At 31.1% G+C, this 16,884-nt stretch overlaps 2 protein-coding genes and 1 long non-coding RNA gene across 3 annotated transcripts; all 3 read right to left on the reverse strand.

Moving 5' to 3' along the window:
- Window positions 1-2: 2 nt before the first annotated feature.
- LOC110411383 (uncharacterized) lies at window positions 3-1,200 on the reverse strand. Its single transcript, XM_021421516.1, has one exon. It carries the CDS (start codon window positions 971-973, stop codon window positions 59-61), a length of 915 nt encoding a protein of 304 aa, XP_021277191.1. The 5' UTR covers window positions 974-1,200; the 3' UTR covers window positions 3-58.
- A 5,805-nt stretch (window positions 1,201-7,005) lies between these two features.
- Window positions 7,006-11,234, reverse strand: LOC110410625 (Regulator of Vps4 activity in the MVB pathway protein). Its single transcript, XM_021420415.1, has 6 exons — window positions 11,041-11,234; window positions 10,826-10,958; window positions 10,502-10,605; window positions 9,156-9,300; window positions 8,926-9,066; window positions 7,006-8,819 (listed from the first exon to the last, which is right to left on the reverse strand). Exons 1-6 carry the CDS (start codon window positions 11,079-11,081, stop codon window positions 7,371-7,373), a joined length of 2,013 nt encoding a protein of 670 aa, XP_021276090.1. The 5' UTR covers window positions 11,082-11,234; the 3' UTR covers window positions 7,006-7,370.
- Window positions 11,235-15,553: 4,319 nt separating this feature from the next.
- Window positions 15,554-16,328, reverse strand: LOC110411425 (uncharacterized). The gene is made up of 2 exons (XR_002444758.2): window positions 16,062-16,328; window positions 15,554-15,949 (listed from the first exon to the last, which is right to left on the reverse strand). It is a non-coding gene; the product is annotated as an uncharacterized LOC110411425 (long non-coding RNA).
- Window positions 16,329-16,884: the final 556 nt, after the last annotated feature.

A 16,884-nucleotide genomic window follows, 5' to 3' on the forward strand; every position in this document is an offset into this window, starting at 1 on the left:
AATAAAATAAAATAAAATAAACGTTGCATTGCCAAGCTAGTTTTGACAGAAACTCTAATCACCATGAAGGAGAAGTGCATGGAGAACCTGAAGAAGATGATGAAAGACCATTGTTACTGTTGGAATCACTAGCTGAAGTGCCTAAAGACCTAGCATCTCTAAGAGAGACGGAACAAGCCTGAGCTGGGAGCTTCTTCATTGGACTCAAAGGAGGTGTCATTGGGGGCGAGTACAGTACTCTAACAGGATCCGAAGGCTGAGCTTTCTCATCATCATCCCCTGAAGAACCGCTGCTTTCTAAACGTGAAGGCGATGTATCCGGAGTCTCGAACGGAGTATCTGCCCTGATTGGCCTGCCTGCGGCATCATTGTCGTAAATAGGGTTCGATATGTAAACAAAATTCTCCGCACGAGGAGCACCACAAGCTTTCTCTTTACAAGTAGTAATAGTAGTACTCCCGGTGCCAACTTGAACTGAGATTTCTTGAACAGGCCGCGGTGAGGTCGTCGCAAAGGAAGTTGTTGGGGATGTAGAAGATAAGATACCGATTTGCTGAGAGCTTGTGTTTGACTCTTGGGGATGAACTTCAAGGACTTGATGTAGTAAAGTGAGATGGTTCTCTTTTTCAAGCTTCTTCTTTTGTTTGCAAGGGAGTGAAGGGAAGAGAAAGTTCCTTGGTGCATGAAGAACTCCTTGTGCATAGAAGCTACTAAGGGGACTGGTTGATTGGTGATCTTGGTTATGACCTTGAGGAGAACGGGAAGAAGTAGTATTGGTGGGGCTGGCGGCCGCAGTGGCCGTAGCTGTGTTGCTAATGGTAGCGTCGGAGGTGGATTCTTTGAGCTGACGCCTGCGGAGTAAGAGAGAGCAGTAGAGCTCCGCTAGCAGCACTACGATTAGACCTAACACAATGGCAAGGCTCACCACCATTACCAGTGTTGCACCCATGATTACCTTGGATGCCCCCTTCATTTCTCTCTCTCTCTCTCTCTCTCTCTGTCACTGTTTTTTTCTTGTGTGGACCGAGGACTGGGGGAGGAGACAGTGAAAGAGGACAGTAATTAAAGGAGGGGTAAGAAGCATTTTTTGGCGGGAAATAGTCCCTTACCTTCGACAAGGAAAGTAGATAGGATGGGAATCTTGTGAGGCTTTGGGCATAGGGAATATAAGGCCTCTTTTGTTCTGAGAAGCAGAGTATTCTTTTTTTAACCTCCTGACATTTAAGGTCGTAATGGTCTCCTTTTAACTGCAACATGGTTTGATGCATCATCAGTCACCGTGACTTTCTCTGCTCTGAAGCCTAAAACAGTTCAGACCCACTCAAATTATCAGTGCCTTTACGCCCATTCAGAATTCCCTTCTCTGTTTTCTCCCATTTATGGATGACAACATCTCATAAGGGAAAGAACTTTAAAATTGTCCCATTAATATTTTAGGTGTGACAATGGATATCAATATCATAACGTTTCAGTACTTTATAATTGAATTTGAAGCAAATTTAAATAACAATGTTAATTTCGTTCTTGATTTGAGTAAACCATAATTAAAAAAATGAAAAACCCAATACTTTAGTACAACATCTATTATTTTTGTGCTCAACCTAAAAATACAACTATTCAAGACAATACAAGATCACAAATATGAGATGCATTTACGTATCTACACACGTCTATAATGCATAACAATGTAACCCTTCTAGCACTACAAAATCAAATTAAAACCCAAACAAAAAAATTCAGGACTTATGACCACAATTTTGAAGAAATTATGAGACAAGTTGTCATCATATCCAAAATAGAAAGGCAAATGAAGACACTGATTTGTTGGACCAAGGGCGTATAAAAAATCTATCTAGCTCTTCTCATTTTACGACAAGAACATTTATTAAATATAAAGGACAGGGGTGGGGATTTAATAGGACTTCAACTCTGTTTTATGTACGAATATATCTAGACTCGTTGAAACAGAAAGACAACCTGATTAGATAGCTTTAACCTTTTATGTTAATCGCTCAATAAAAATCTAGTTTGATTTCTATTCCGCTCCTCCATATTTGGAAGCACAAAGGTGTTTTCTGTGCACATAAAATGAATGGTTAGGTTAAGAATCAAGCCATAAATGGCTTTAGCATAATTTTAGTGTTGCAGCAAATTTTCCCTCTAATCATAATTTTTTAATTAAGTTAAACCACAATTTATTAACAAACGAGAGTTAACTTATCCTAGGCAATAGGAATAGCAATCGGTACCTTATTATAGGGTACTTCAACCTATTATATCGAGTTATGGTACTTTATGATTGGATTTGAAATGAGTTCGGATAATGATTTTACTATTCATATAGGGTTTAAGTACTACCCCTTGGGTACTCGCTACTTAACTCGATTATGTTAATATTCGGAGTTACGCAAGTACTTACCCCGAACTCGATCCCGATCCCAATACTCGTATATATATATTATTTAAATGATTAAATTAAAAATAATCAACATGAGCATGTTCATTAAAAGTTAAAAAATATATTAAAAAGTATGACTACTCAAATTATTAATGTGATGATATTAATGTATTTAAATTAAAAAATTATTAGATTCTTAATTATGTTTATATAATATGAATATCATATTATATTATAAATTAATATAATTACTATTATATATACTTTAAATATAAATATATTTATTTTTTATTTTGTGTTAACATTATAAAAATTATAACTTATAATATATATACTTAAAAGAGAGTATTTGAGATTAAAATAGTTTGGAATCTAACTATTTTTGTTAATTTCATGTAATTAAAGATAAACCCATATAGTTAGTTAAATTAATTCATTAAATTATGATTATTAATTAACTTGAAATGTTTTTTAATATATACATTATATATATTTGGTTCATTTATAAGAAATATAATTATTATATTATATATATACTAATACTTTTAGTATATATATACTTTAAATATAAATATATTTATTTTTTATTTTATATTAATATACACTTTTGTTTATATAAATTTATAATATACAAACTTTAAGAGAAGTTATGAGAATAGAATAGTTTTGAGACCTAATTATTTTTTTTAATTTCATGTAATTAAGGACAAACTCATATATTTAATTAAATTAATTCATAAAATTATGATTATTAATTACTTTGTAATTTCTTTTAATATATTTACTTTATACATATTGAGTTCATTTATAAAGAATATAATTTTTATTTATATATAGTAATATACTTTTAGTGTGTGTGTAATATTACAATTTAAATATAAACATATTTACTTTCTTATTTGTGTTAACATTACAAAAATTATAACTTATAAAATTATAATTAATATATATATTCCTTTGTTTATAAAATATAATATATAAATTTAATTATCTAAAAAGAAGTTGTGGATTATAATATGTTTGAAACTTAGCTATTTTTTTTAATTTCATGTAATTAAGGAAAAACTCATATAATTAATTAAATTAATAATTAATATATTTAATTAACTTGTAATGTCTTTGAATATCTATACTTTATATATATTGGTTATTTATAAGGAATATAATTACTATATATATAACACTAAAATACTTTTAATATGCATATATACTTTAAATATAAATATATTTACTTTTTATTTTATGTTGACATTATAAAAATTATAACTTATAAAATTATTAATTATAATATATATACACACACACTATAGAATATAACTTGTAATGTTTTTAAAACATATATTATTATTCTATATTATGTTCATTTATAAAGAATATAATTATATTATATAAGTTAATAATTACTAAAAATAAAAATAATATTGATTATATTATATTATGTTCATTTATAAATACTTATAGTTTGAGTATTTAAAATTAATATTTATTGTTTGTGTTTTTATTAATTAATTAGTAATTTGTTATATAAAATATATAGAAAAATATTATTATATATAGATATAGGTTTAGGTTTGGTAATTGGGTACCTATAAAAATATTTAATAATTTTTTTATTAATCAAGTTTTTAAACGATCAGAGTAATTATAAGATAATAGAAATGTATTAAAGTTAAGGTTAGGGTATAAATTTTTAAAATTATTTAAATAATTAATAAGTTTGAGTTTTAAATTTTTTCAAAATTAAGATTAAATACTTAAAATATCCTATCCATTGACAACCCTCCTAAACATTGTTATTCAATAATAAGAAATATATATATACGAATCTAATTGTTATATACTAGCGCTTGAGGCCCAATTATCCCTAGCCAAAGGTCCATAATTAGAGCCATCATACACATGGTCTACTAAACCAAACGCCACTTGTTTCCAAAGGATTCTGCGCGACTGCCAACTTTCCCAATAAAAGATTCAGTCAGGAGCCTTTTTAAATAATATTTTTTTCTTAGTGATTATATTAATTTATTTAATTATCAAACGAACAATACTTACAAAAAATCATAAATTAGTTGAAATGGAGTAATAAATCTAACCTCGTTTAATTGAACCCATTTAATTAAACCTAAATATTATCGAATTTAAAGTTTTAAAAACTTGAAATCACTTCAAACTGAATTTTAATTAAATGTAAACATTCTACTTGAAATCACTTCAAGTTGAGTTTAAGGCAATATTACTTTAATTAAAATAAATATTTTTGAAATCAAAGTTAAAAGAAACTTAAAATCATTTAGGTTGAGTTTCAAAATGATGTTACCGTTTAATTGAGTGTAATATTTTGAATTGAGAGCTCAAAAAAACAAAATCTTTACAAAAAGTTTAAAGATGATACCACTTAACATAAGCATTCTCAAATTCAAAATTCAAAAACATTCAAATTTCTACAAGCTAAATCTTCCAATACGATGCCATTTAATTGAGTAGATATTTGCTAAGAAAATTAACTACTCAAAATCTCTACAAGCTAAATAAACAAAATTAATAAGTAGATATTTTGTTACTTAATTGAGTAGATATTTTGGTAAAAAATGAATGAATAGATATTTGATATTTTGCTAAAAAAATTAACGACTCGAAATGCTCTGAATAAAACAAAATTAATGAAGCTGAACTAAAAAATTAATGGGTAGATGTTTTGCCATTTAATTGAGGAGATATTTTATTAAAAAAACATTTTGCCACTTAATTGAGGAATATTTATTTTTTAATATTTTGCCTCTACAAGTGATGTAGATAAATATTTTGTCATCTAATTGAGGAGATATTTTATTAAAATTTAATATAAGCTGAAAAAAAATATTTGTGCCTCTACAAATTGAACTACAATCGATGAAAAAAAAAATTCAAGCTGAAGCTAAACTAAACAATACAAGACTGATGAAAAGAAAAATTAAAAATAAAATTTTGTAGACGGCCTGGTGGGAATCGAACCACGACCACATGGTTAAAAGCCATGCGCTCTACCAGCTGAGCTAAGACGGCTAACTGTTTAGAAAATTATATAACAATTTTTTATCAAACTAATAATTTCGAATTATAATATTTAAGACCGTGGAAATGTAAAGTACATCAAAGACAACAGTGGCCTAGTCTTTTTGTTTTTTTACATTGCTGGAGTTCCGTTTCCACTTCCTCGTTGTTTTCTTCTGTTTTTCATTTCATTCCTTCGACGAATGTCATGTCTGAGCGGACAACCGCACTCTCTCTTTACTGGATTTTTGTTGCCTCTTTTCAATTCATTTTTGGTCTAGAAATTTTTCAAATGGCAATTCCCTTACTTGGATTTTCGTTAAGAGGTACACCGAGTTGCTACCCTATGTCAACAATTTTAGTCTTTTAATTACTATATTGTTCTTTCTCCATCTTCTAATCTCCTAATTTTATTGCTAATTTTCGTGGAATCTCCTAATTACTTGTATTAGATTAATTGTTAAAATATAAGTTTTATGATAGAGGAAGAATTTTTATACATGTTACTCTTTTGTAGTTAAATATCATGAATCAGGTATGAAATTTATGGTATTGTTGGAGTCAATCCATCAAGTAATTATGCATGTAACAATGTGTGACAAATGTATTTTTTTTTTTAAAAAAAAAAATTGTTTAGTTAGAATATAGTCAATTTGATTTCTCAACTAAATTTTATCTGTGTATTGGAACCAATGCATCTAAAGCGATTGTTCATTCTTTTATTCATTACATGTAAATTGTGTTTTGGAATGATATTTTCTTCTTGGAAGGCTAATAATACACACTATGGCCATTTTGATGCTTCATAAAGAAGCTCTTTTTCTCATCATCCTCTTTTTATTATTAAAAACAAATTGTTCAATAATCAATACATTCTATTGACAGAAGATCAGTTAAATCAGTCATAAGAAGAGTATCGTGCGAGAAAAAGAAGCATAAATGGAAAGACAAATTAACGAACTTGGAGTGATCTGTGGTTAGGAGTTGATTACCAGCTATTACAGGTCTCTCATTGTGTTTGGCTCAGGACGGTTTCCCTGTCAAAATGTCAGCACAGACTGAGCACTTAAAAGGTACTAAAGGGTCCACCATTGTCATTCAAAGTAATTTGAAGCATTCAAATGCTCAAAAATATATATGAACTTGGCAGGTTAAGGATACGATACAACGGAATTTGTTCCTTATGGTGATCAACAAGAATATTCAGCTATTACCAGCTAAGAAAATGGAAACCAATATATGTTGGCACTGACGGATAGGTAAAGCTAATTTTTCATAAACAAGGTGATTCAAACCTGGATAAATTACTTGAACATTGCAAGCATTGGCCAACAAAGCCAACTTTGGAATCTGAGATACATGGTTAATGAAAATTTATAGTAGTACCATTTAGAACTTAACGGGTTCAAGTAAAATTTGGGTACTAAAATCAAATTTCAATAAAGTTTTAAACAGTTTAGAGTAGCTTTGAAGAAATTTGGGTACAAAGATCTCAAAAATAACATGTACCTTACCAGCTGCAGGAACTTAATATTAACTTTAATACCATTGAACCAATCTCAATTCTCAACTTAATATCCACTAATACAGAAACTCGTATCATTTCAAGCTTAAATGCATAGATTACACATCTTGTACAATCATGTCATCCAAAAAAATTGAATCAGGAAGTGTATATATGCTTGTTACGGCCATGGGTCACAGGAAATAGTAATAACGGTGCTATAAACACATAAGAAAGTATACTCAAACTACTAAGCAATATGTATGTTAAGTGCAAGGCCAACAATGCAGGGGCACCACCTATCCCATCGAATTATCGCTCAAGAATTCTGCAAAAGACGGCGCCAGCACCAACTCAGCTATGCAAATGCAGGAAGTTTACGCTTGATGCAATCAAACTGATTAGATTAAAAATAATGATTTCAATATGCTTAATCCTCTATCTCCCTTTCATTGCAGCAAAGTGAGCGGCCAAATCATCATAATCTGGTAACTTTGGATGCACATGCCGGGCAGCATTTGACATATCTTGCTGGAAGGATATAGCACGAGCATACACTTTAGTTCCCTCTGATTGAGCTGTTTGTTCATGAGGGAGAGAAATTGATCGGGCCGGATGGGAAATGGTCTTAGACATATCATCAGATCTATCTCTGCTTGCGATCTGTGGGACTTCACCCACATCACTTCCCATATGATGTGCATGACGACTTTTAGACTTTCTTCTTGCCTTTCCCTCATCACAGGATGATGGCTTCTTACTGTAATGCATCAACAGCTTATCAATTATCCTTTCCTCCTCATCATTTCTATGCTGCTCATCATCAAACAAGATTTGCAGGCCTCTTCTTGAGTCATCCCTTCTCCTGCTTCTCGGCTTCCTCCTTGCAAACTCTGTATCTTCAACATCATCGACTCCATTATGACCAGATGGTGATTTCAAATGTCGCCTCCTTGATGATCTTCGTCTTGATATGGGGGTATCGCTCCCATCGTGATTATAGTAACAATCTTTTTCACAATCATTACTAATCACTTTTGTAGGTGGAATTATCTGCCCCTCTTTATCAGGATAATACAAACCTTCTTGGTACTTATCAGTTCTATTGACTGCATAGGCCCTGTTATGTGTTGAAGGATCAGCAGAGACTCCATTGCTGTCAAAACCAGCATGTGAAGATCCTTCACTGGCACCATGCTTGAGATCCTTTGGTTTGATATTGGGTTTAACATAAGGAGGAGGGATGCCACTATTGAAGTAGGGCTTCCACTTGGGTTCATCTTCCTCATGAGCCTTTCTTGTTGAATTTTGGACATTGTATTGGCCAGCATAGTTATTAGCAGCAAAGAGATCTTTATCATGACTCTTTAATTGTGGAGCTGCATAACTAGGATCTAGATCTGGCTTTCCCTGTGGTAGAACATCTTGGTTATCTATTCTAGGTACTCTATTCTCCCTACTGTTTTTTAGCTTGGCTTCACCATGAACTGTTTCCATTCTTCTCACATGAGAAGAACTGCTTAATCTGGCTGTTTTCAAGGCAACATCATCCTTCCCATTCCAAAATTCAAGCTTACCAGCAGAAACTTCTTGCTTTTGCCTCAATGGAACGTCATGATTCTCCTTCCTTGGGAAAGCTTCCTCCCTGCCATTATGTGGCTTGTACCCCTCAACAGACAATTCCTGTTTAGGTGGAAAGATAAGCTCATCTCTTTTTGACACATTATCCTCCTTGCGGTTGTGCAATCTATGCCCACCCTTACCCATATCAAGTTTTTCTTTAGATGAAACTTTAGGTTTATCCCCTTGTGGATCGGCACTTTTTCCATCATTTGATTTATGCTTATCACCATTGACATGGAAAGACCCATAATTTTTAGGTTGGTCCTACAGACAATTACAGAGATCAAAAGAGTTACAGTGTGAGTAGACCCTAGGATAAGCTCAACAAGAATGTTATAAAGGTCAAGATCAAACACAAGGAGAAGCATACCTGTGGAATCACAGTTGGTTTAGACATTCTTCGCTCAAAAGCTTCAGAGTTCCAATTTATGGAAAACTCTGATGCTATATCATGCATGACCTTGACTTTCTTCTCCATTTTGGATGGATTTGAAGCTGAATTCTCGACGAGCTATCATGAAATTTTATATGGTTGGTCATAAAATGCAGTGATGGAAGCATAAATTATTCTCCTTTTGGAGTGGGACATCAGAAATTTACCTGTTTATTGACAAATAATTCCAGGGAATTTCCATATCTCTCATGAAATATTTGCCTAAGATCACGCAACTCTGGCAAATCAGAGAATCTTGCAGCTGCAAACATTAGAGACGCAACAGCCTCCCTGCAATCTTCGGGGCAATCACTGTGTACATTTATTGACAAAAATAAGTAACTGATGTTCTGCTCTGTTTATTAATGATAATTTTAAAAAAAATAAATAAACAAGGAAGGTCACAATTTGTATCTCTTTATCAAAGTAAAATAAAATAAATTAAAAAGTATAGTCCTAAAACTACAACCCATCTTACACCCCCTGCAAAAATAAAAACCTTTTATTCTGAAGCATACTTTTAAGATGCTATCTTTTAATATGCTCAAATAGTCATGTCTTCCCTAGCATAAACTTAAAGCTAATATTGATATAACCGTAATATATAATAAAAACTAGATCCTTGTCTACTCTTAATAACTTTTTGAAATACCAAAACACCAAATCCATACAGTACACAGCAGTCCACAATCCTTTAAACTACTGCAATAAATCAGCAACTAAAAGAAGGCATACAAGAAGGGGAATCTGTGGAGGAGCCAGAACAAAAGTCTCATCGGGGAAATTTGCAATCTTAAAATCATTATAGTAAGAGAAATTTCATTTGCTTCTTTAGCAGACATATGTTTGCATTTTCAACAAAAATTTCCAACTAGAATAGCATGGTAAAACTTGGATGAAAAGATACATTTTAACAATTCCAACCTGAGTTACATTACTCAATCCTTGCAGTTTTAATAAACCGCCTTTTTCGGACCCAAAAGCATTTTATTACTTTGAATTCAATTTAAATGTTACTCCATTCATCTGCAAATCCAACTCCACATCATCAAAGTGTGACAGTCTTGACACCATACAAGAACATGAAAAGCCGAAAGTGTTCTACAGAGAAGAACGACAACCAAATCTTGCATTTAATTTTTCCACTGAAATGGCCACCTCCATCAATTACATGCTAAAATGATATGTAACTTGTAACTGTCAAATTAAAGTCCAGACAAGATGGGTCCTATTTCAGACTGCAGCACAATATGGTTGACAGCTGTATATTTCAAGCTTAATGTTATTGCCAAGAAATCGCACTAGATATGGCACCATCGAGAACCAGAAGAGAATAATAGGCAACTTTAGGAGCACTTGTTTTTGTAACTTACAGTTACCCTTTTATACCTATATTTCCACATCTATGCCAATACAAAACAGTAGGATGGGTATCACATTTAGAGTTACCATTATAAAGACGATGGTAAAATAAAATTTATCAAAGAGAAATAAAGAATACAACCACATATACCTCAGTTTTTGCATAACTGAAACATGCTTCGACACAAAATCACAACATTTCTCGACAAAATCGTAGCAACACGACAGGGTCAATTCAGCTATATATCCTTCCACCTGTTTCACCAACTCACAAAAAATCAACACAACATTAATCCAAGTACACAAAATCTATTAATTTTTTTCAAAAAAAAACTTCAAATACTCAAATTTCTAAAATCTAAAACCAAAAAAAAAAATCAAATTTTAAATTTTGAATGCTTCTTTTTTTTTTGTCCTACATTTTTATACTGAACATAACGATTAAAATTAGGAATAATAATTCAAAAAAAATTACCCTGCCATAAGCATTAATATCAAGGCCATTAGCGAGCAGATCAGCTATATCTTTCTTCAAAAACTTAAGCGTGGCACTTTTCTTCCTCCTTATCACATCGATCCGACTCTTTATCACTTTTATCAATGATTTACTGAAAAAAAAAAAACTCAGATCGATTTAATTTCCAAAAAAGAAAGAAAAAAATTAATAAACAACGCAGAGAAAGCAGAAACCATTTGGAAGCAAAACCACGGCCTAGGATTCCGTCCAGCATCTCCGATCACTCCTTTGTTCAACTCCGTGGAACGATTGGACTCAGAGAACTCAATGAGGACGCCGTAAACTCACAATGCAAATCAATAAAATGCAAGATCTGCCATTAAAGGAGAAGAGAAAAGTGCTTTGGTTAAGTTTCTTCAGTACCGTTTTTAAGACATTTTTTTCTGAAGGAAGTCCAGTTACTGCACTGAACTAAAAGAGGTATGCATATTTACCATCATATCCTTAATGTTTTCATTTAATGACTGGAATTTCCAGCCGATCGATCATTTAAACGTTACGAGGGTAGTTTAGGATATTGCTGAGTGTTTTAATTTGGTGCGGATAAGGCGGAAGGTGGGGTAGACCGTGGCCGTTGGATGAGGGAAGTGGGTCACGAAAGTGGACGGTGGATGGGAGTGTTTTTGTTCTCTCAGGTGGTTGAGAGAGGGAATCGTCTTGATTAAAGGGAATCTAATGAGCTGGATCGCATACTTAAAAAATTATTAATAAAGTGCTTAAAGCTCGTTAATTAAGTTTAATAATGATGATTTTCCGGTGGTTTTTAAGGCGAAAATTTGAGTACATGGTTTCAGAGTTGTTTCCGGAGTTGTCTGTGTACAAGGAAAATCAAACGGACATTACAACGATTTTAACTAGACTTCTGTTTGTTTAATAAAAAATGTTTTTTTTGTTTGTTTTTTCACAAATTGAGAAATGTGAAGTATGTTTATTATTGATTAGGTTCTATCTTAACTGCATTGCATGTGATTTATCACATTAGTTTTTGTTTTATTTTTAAATTTTGATTATAAAATTGATAAATTTATTGAATATTGTTTATATAAATATAATAAAAAAATTTATAATTATTATAATTAAAATTTTTATTATATTTGAAATTTATCTAAAATTAATGTTAAATTTTTTAACTTAATATGATTATAATTTAAAAATGTAATAATAAAAATTATAAGTCAACTAAATCATAAGTGAAAGTGATTCAACGGAAATATAGTTTTTATTTATGATCATTTCTTAATCGAAAAATAATTTGTTGTATTTAGTTTTTTCAATTTAAATTGAAAAATTTATTTAGTTTTTTGTTGTTTAGATAAATTGTGGAAAATATTTTTCATCGTTTGGATAATTATTTTTTGTTATTTAAGTGTTAAAATGATAAATAAGTATGGATTACAAAGTAATGGTGTCATTTGATTTTTATTAATTTGGAATCAAAATAAAGAATGGATATGAAAATTGGTTAAAGCAATAATAATATTTTTCAGCATCCAAGCATTTTGCTCATTAATGTATGATCTCCTGTCTAAAGAATAAGTCTCAAAACTTTTTTAATTATAAAATAATAATAATAATAATAATTTTTAAAACATTTAACTATGTATCTATAATTATATATAAAAAGAAGCCTTTGATGCCTTATTTTTGTGACACGTGGAGTGATAATTTTGTATCGTTTGGAGCTCTAATTGATTGACTTGTGTAAACTTTATATAAAATCACAATGCTTTCGTAAATTAAGTTGCTTAAATCCAATCAACGAGTGTTTATGAAACCAATTAAGCATGCTCATATCTGATTATTTTATTTAATGATTAGTGAAATACAATCATTTATATGATCCTAACTCTTATATAATGATACTTTATAATTAAGTAAGCTTTAATTAAAAAAAAAATCTATGTCATCACTTTTTTCCATAATACTAAAAATATCAATATTTATCAATTGTATAAAACATTCAAAACTTATACTTATTTATACTCATTAGAACATTGAAATATTTTTTATTATAATTATTAGTAAAATTTATTCAATTTATAGTATTGAATAATTTAAATATTAATATTTATACTTAAACATTAATATTCATCAAATCTATATACTTAGTCTTAGTATAAGAGTTTTTTTATATTATTTAGAAAATGTCTTACACCCTTAAAAGATGTAAAACATTTTTTATGATCAATGGTTGTTTTTCTTATTAACTCGTAAAATAGTTTACATTTAAAATAAATTTTCTGTCTTCCAAATAAACATAGCTCTTGAAAACATTTTCTGAAAAATATTTTATATCAAAACAAATGAACACTTATATATCAAACAAATCTTATTTCTATCAATTTATAAGTGTTGTATAAAATGATAATCAACAAGCTTTATCTTAAATGATAATTTAAAAATATAATGAATCGACATATCTATTTTGATAATTACACATATTAATATTTTTATGTATATTATAATTATAGATTATAAATATAGATAAATTATAGATAAATAGGAAGATAGATATAAAACATATATATTTGGTTTAGCTAGAGTCTTCTAAAATTGTTGCAAAGAGGAGTTAAAGTAGTGTTGTAAGATGTAAAAAACTATTTGATAATATTTTAATTTATTCTTTAGGGTTTAGGGTGATAACCGAACACCTTACTTCTACTTATAAACAGAAAAACTCTTCCATAAACTAGGAAAATACCCAGGTAGATGGACACTAGTTAAGGTGATAATTCATTTATAAAAATAATTTAATAATTAATTATTTATTTTTTCTGGAATTTAGTGTGAACAGTGTATTAAGTGAAAAAGAATTTTAAAAATTTTAAAAAAGCCAGTAATTATAATTTTTCTTAGAAATTAAAGAGAAGAGAGAGGCTTAGGTTGCTCTTCCACTCTGTCTGACAATGATGATCCGGTAGATATATATTAATATGCACAACCGAACAAATCCACCTGCAAAATGAGATAAATGGACCATGTTTATTCAACTACTTCATCAAGAGCTTATCCACCACTTAGAATATAGGCTTTTTCATTTCTTTCTTTTTCCACTTAAAGAGAAGACTTAGCGTCAGCCATGTTTTGTTTAAACAAAGCTAAAAAGTTAGTTTGGGTTGTCATTTTCAGAGAGGGAAGGGTTAGTCAAGAACCCCCAGGTTACTGAAATTGACTAACTTGCATTAGTTAGATGAATAAAATTTGAGTAAGGACAGGAAATTGGTCGTGCGGCAGATTATCTTTCGCCAACAGCTTGACGCCACATCAAACTTATCAAAAAGTTAAGTTTAATTGGGTTTGGTTGTGTAAAGCACGTGACTGATTCATCTTCTAGATGATCATTAAAATAAGAAAGAAAGCCCATTTAATCTTTCTATAGAGTGATGTTCATCCACTCCAAGGAAGTTCGTAAATTTAGTAATGATGTTGTGTTTGTTGGCTGGCTCTTTCTTTGTTTTGATCTGTTGGCATAGCTTCACTCTTGGAATGAGTGGGGGATTCCGCCATTGAAAAATTTGAGTTAGTATAGGGATTTGTCATTATTAAAGGATAACGTGACAAAGTTATCAGAGCAGAAGATAAGCTCAAACATCCATGGGTAAGGATAATTTTTCAAAGCAATTGATGGCATCAGTTTCATTTGATCAGCTATGTGGCTAAGGGTTCCTTTGTATTTATCTTGTTTAATTCATCACTTTGTACCTATCTTAACCGATTTAGACTTTGCAGAAATACTCCTTTGTACTCTATATATATCCTGTACATGCTTACAGATCATTTACCTTGTGGGGTTAGAAGACCATATATATATATATATATATATATATATATATATATATTCATTAATTTTCGGAATTAAAAGGATAAAATTAACCTTAAGCCAAGTTTCTTTTTGTTCATGGGAAGCACCGTGTTTTGCTTATCTTGGATTGTGCTGATGGATACCCAACAGCTTCGATCCAACTGAGCAGACAGGTGGACCCATGGGCCGTGACTCAAATGACAAAGCCCATACAAATTAGCAATAATATTTTAGTAGTAACACCCACAAAACTGATTCATTCATGCTATTACTCAACCCAACACTAGCCCTTCTTCGGAGCACCAACTAGCTAGTACTAACCAGTATTTACTATTCTATGATGTTTCTCAATTCTCAATGTTTTGGGTATATCTTTCCTTTTACTTCTGCCAAGAAATTTATGATTTTTTTTACACAAAATTACAAGAAAAAAAAAGTAATCTAATAAAAATTAAGGGCATTTCTTTTGCTTTCTTTTTATTAAAGCCAAAAGGCAAATTAAAAAGTTGGAGGGATAATTATTTAAGTTATATACCTATTTTCTTAGTTTATAATATAGCTATGAAATTAAATATATAATATTTTCATGTGTACAAGTAAAACCTACATTTGACCTTAAAAACCCAGGCAATTGGCCCATTGCTTTGCTTGTTATATCATCCTATTTCATAAAAGAAAACTAGTTACTTGCCAGACCTTAATTTCAGTTTTTCCGTGATGCTTAAATGCTGTACTATTAATTTGAGCACTGTTATATGTACATTATCTGTTCAATACAACGGTATCATATGTATTGGCATTCACATGAAACAGAGATTTCCTTTCCATGTTGATCATTCCTAGTTAATTACTAAAGAATTGCATTGAAATGTTTGGATTGAACGTGTCTTCCAACTGTATTCTTATGATATTACAAATGAAATTATTCACCAGAAATCAACAATTACAACTTCCTTTAAAAACAATTATGGCTGAATTAATCGATTGACTATGTAAAAATAAATAGGTCAAAGAGTATCGGAGTCGCTTGAAAACTTAGCTTGCAGGTTGAGTGGGTAGTAGTAGCGATATGTCTACCAAAAACACCTCAAGAAGTTGATGAGAAAATGGAACAGATAATTTTCTTGGTCTAACATTTCATGTCGAACCATTCCCTCCCAGATGATGTTCTGGGGCAGAAGATCACTGTAATATAGCAAGGTTGCGATGGAGGCTGCAGGCTCAGCGATTAACGATGTCAGTAGCCGCACTAGAGACCGAAACATAAGGGGTGTAAGAGACTGCAACAAAAGGAAATTAAAGAATATTGTCAGCTATATACATATATACATCGATGTCAGGAAGATAAAGACTTGGATGAAAGAGTGATGATAACCAACGAATGGAGCAGACCATGGATTAATCTGGGGAGTTGGAAACCCAGAAATATGCTGGAAATGGAACCTTGGAAGATGGACAGAGAAAGAGGGATTGGGGCCATTGAGTTTGAGTTCTCTAACTGTCAATCTCCAGGCTTCAGCGGACATTCAGACCTAACCTTCCATGTAGTCTGTCTTACCAGGACTAAATATTAATATGCTAGGACTTTGTAGCTAGAGAAAATTGGGTTGATGCACTGCTGGCAAGTACACTCAGATAAAAATGGTCTGCTCTTATCTGACTAAGCTGATGCCTGATGCCAGTAGAGCAACAAGTGGGCAAACTTTCTTTTCTAGTTTTAAAATCCTTCATAATCTTTAGATTGTCTATTAGTGCGACTCCATCCCTTTTTCCACTTTAGGGATGGTGGGCCTTTTCTTTTTATAAAGATGGATGGTATACCCAAGTAGAAGTTAGGATCATAGTAGAATGGAGATCAAATGTCAAATGTGTCATTATGGCCCAATAATATGTATTAATTAACCCAATACAAAAACCTTGGATTATGGTGACACCAACTTTAACTTGGACAAGAAGATAAAGGTTTCTATGAGCCAGAGATCCATGCACATGTTAGATCTTTACCACAGTTGGAAAAAACTATAGTTAAACACGTTTTGTGTACACCCACCATAGAGAAGAAGAAAGTGAGAAAACAGTTTTTATCAAGCAATAATGTAAATTTTTTTCTTTTTATGTGCAGATTAAATATATAAATCAAATGATTAATATAATCTTATTTTATATGTTAGATTAGATTTTTATAAAATTTATAAACCGAATAAGTGTTATTTGG

The sequence above is a fragment of the Theobroma umbraticum genome, unplaced genomic scaffold, assembly GCF_002168275.2.
Source record: "Theobroma umbraticum cultivar Fairchild unplaced genomic scaffold, ASM216827v3 scaffold_56.0, whole genome shotgun sequence".
NCBI lineage: Eukaryota > Viridiplantae > Streptophyta > Magnoliopsida > Malvales > Malvaceae > Theobroma > Theobroma umbraticum.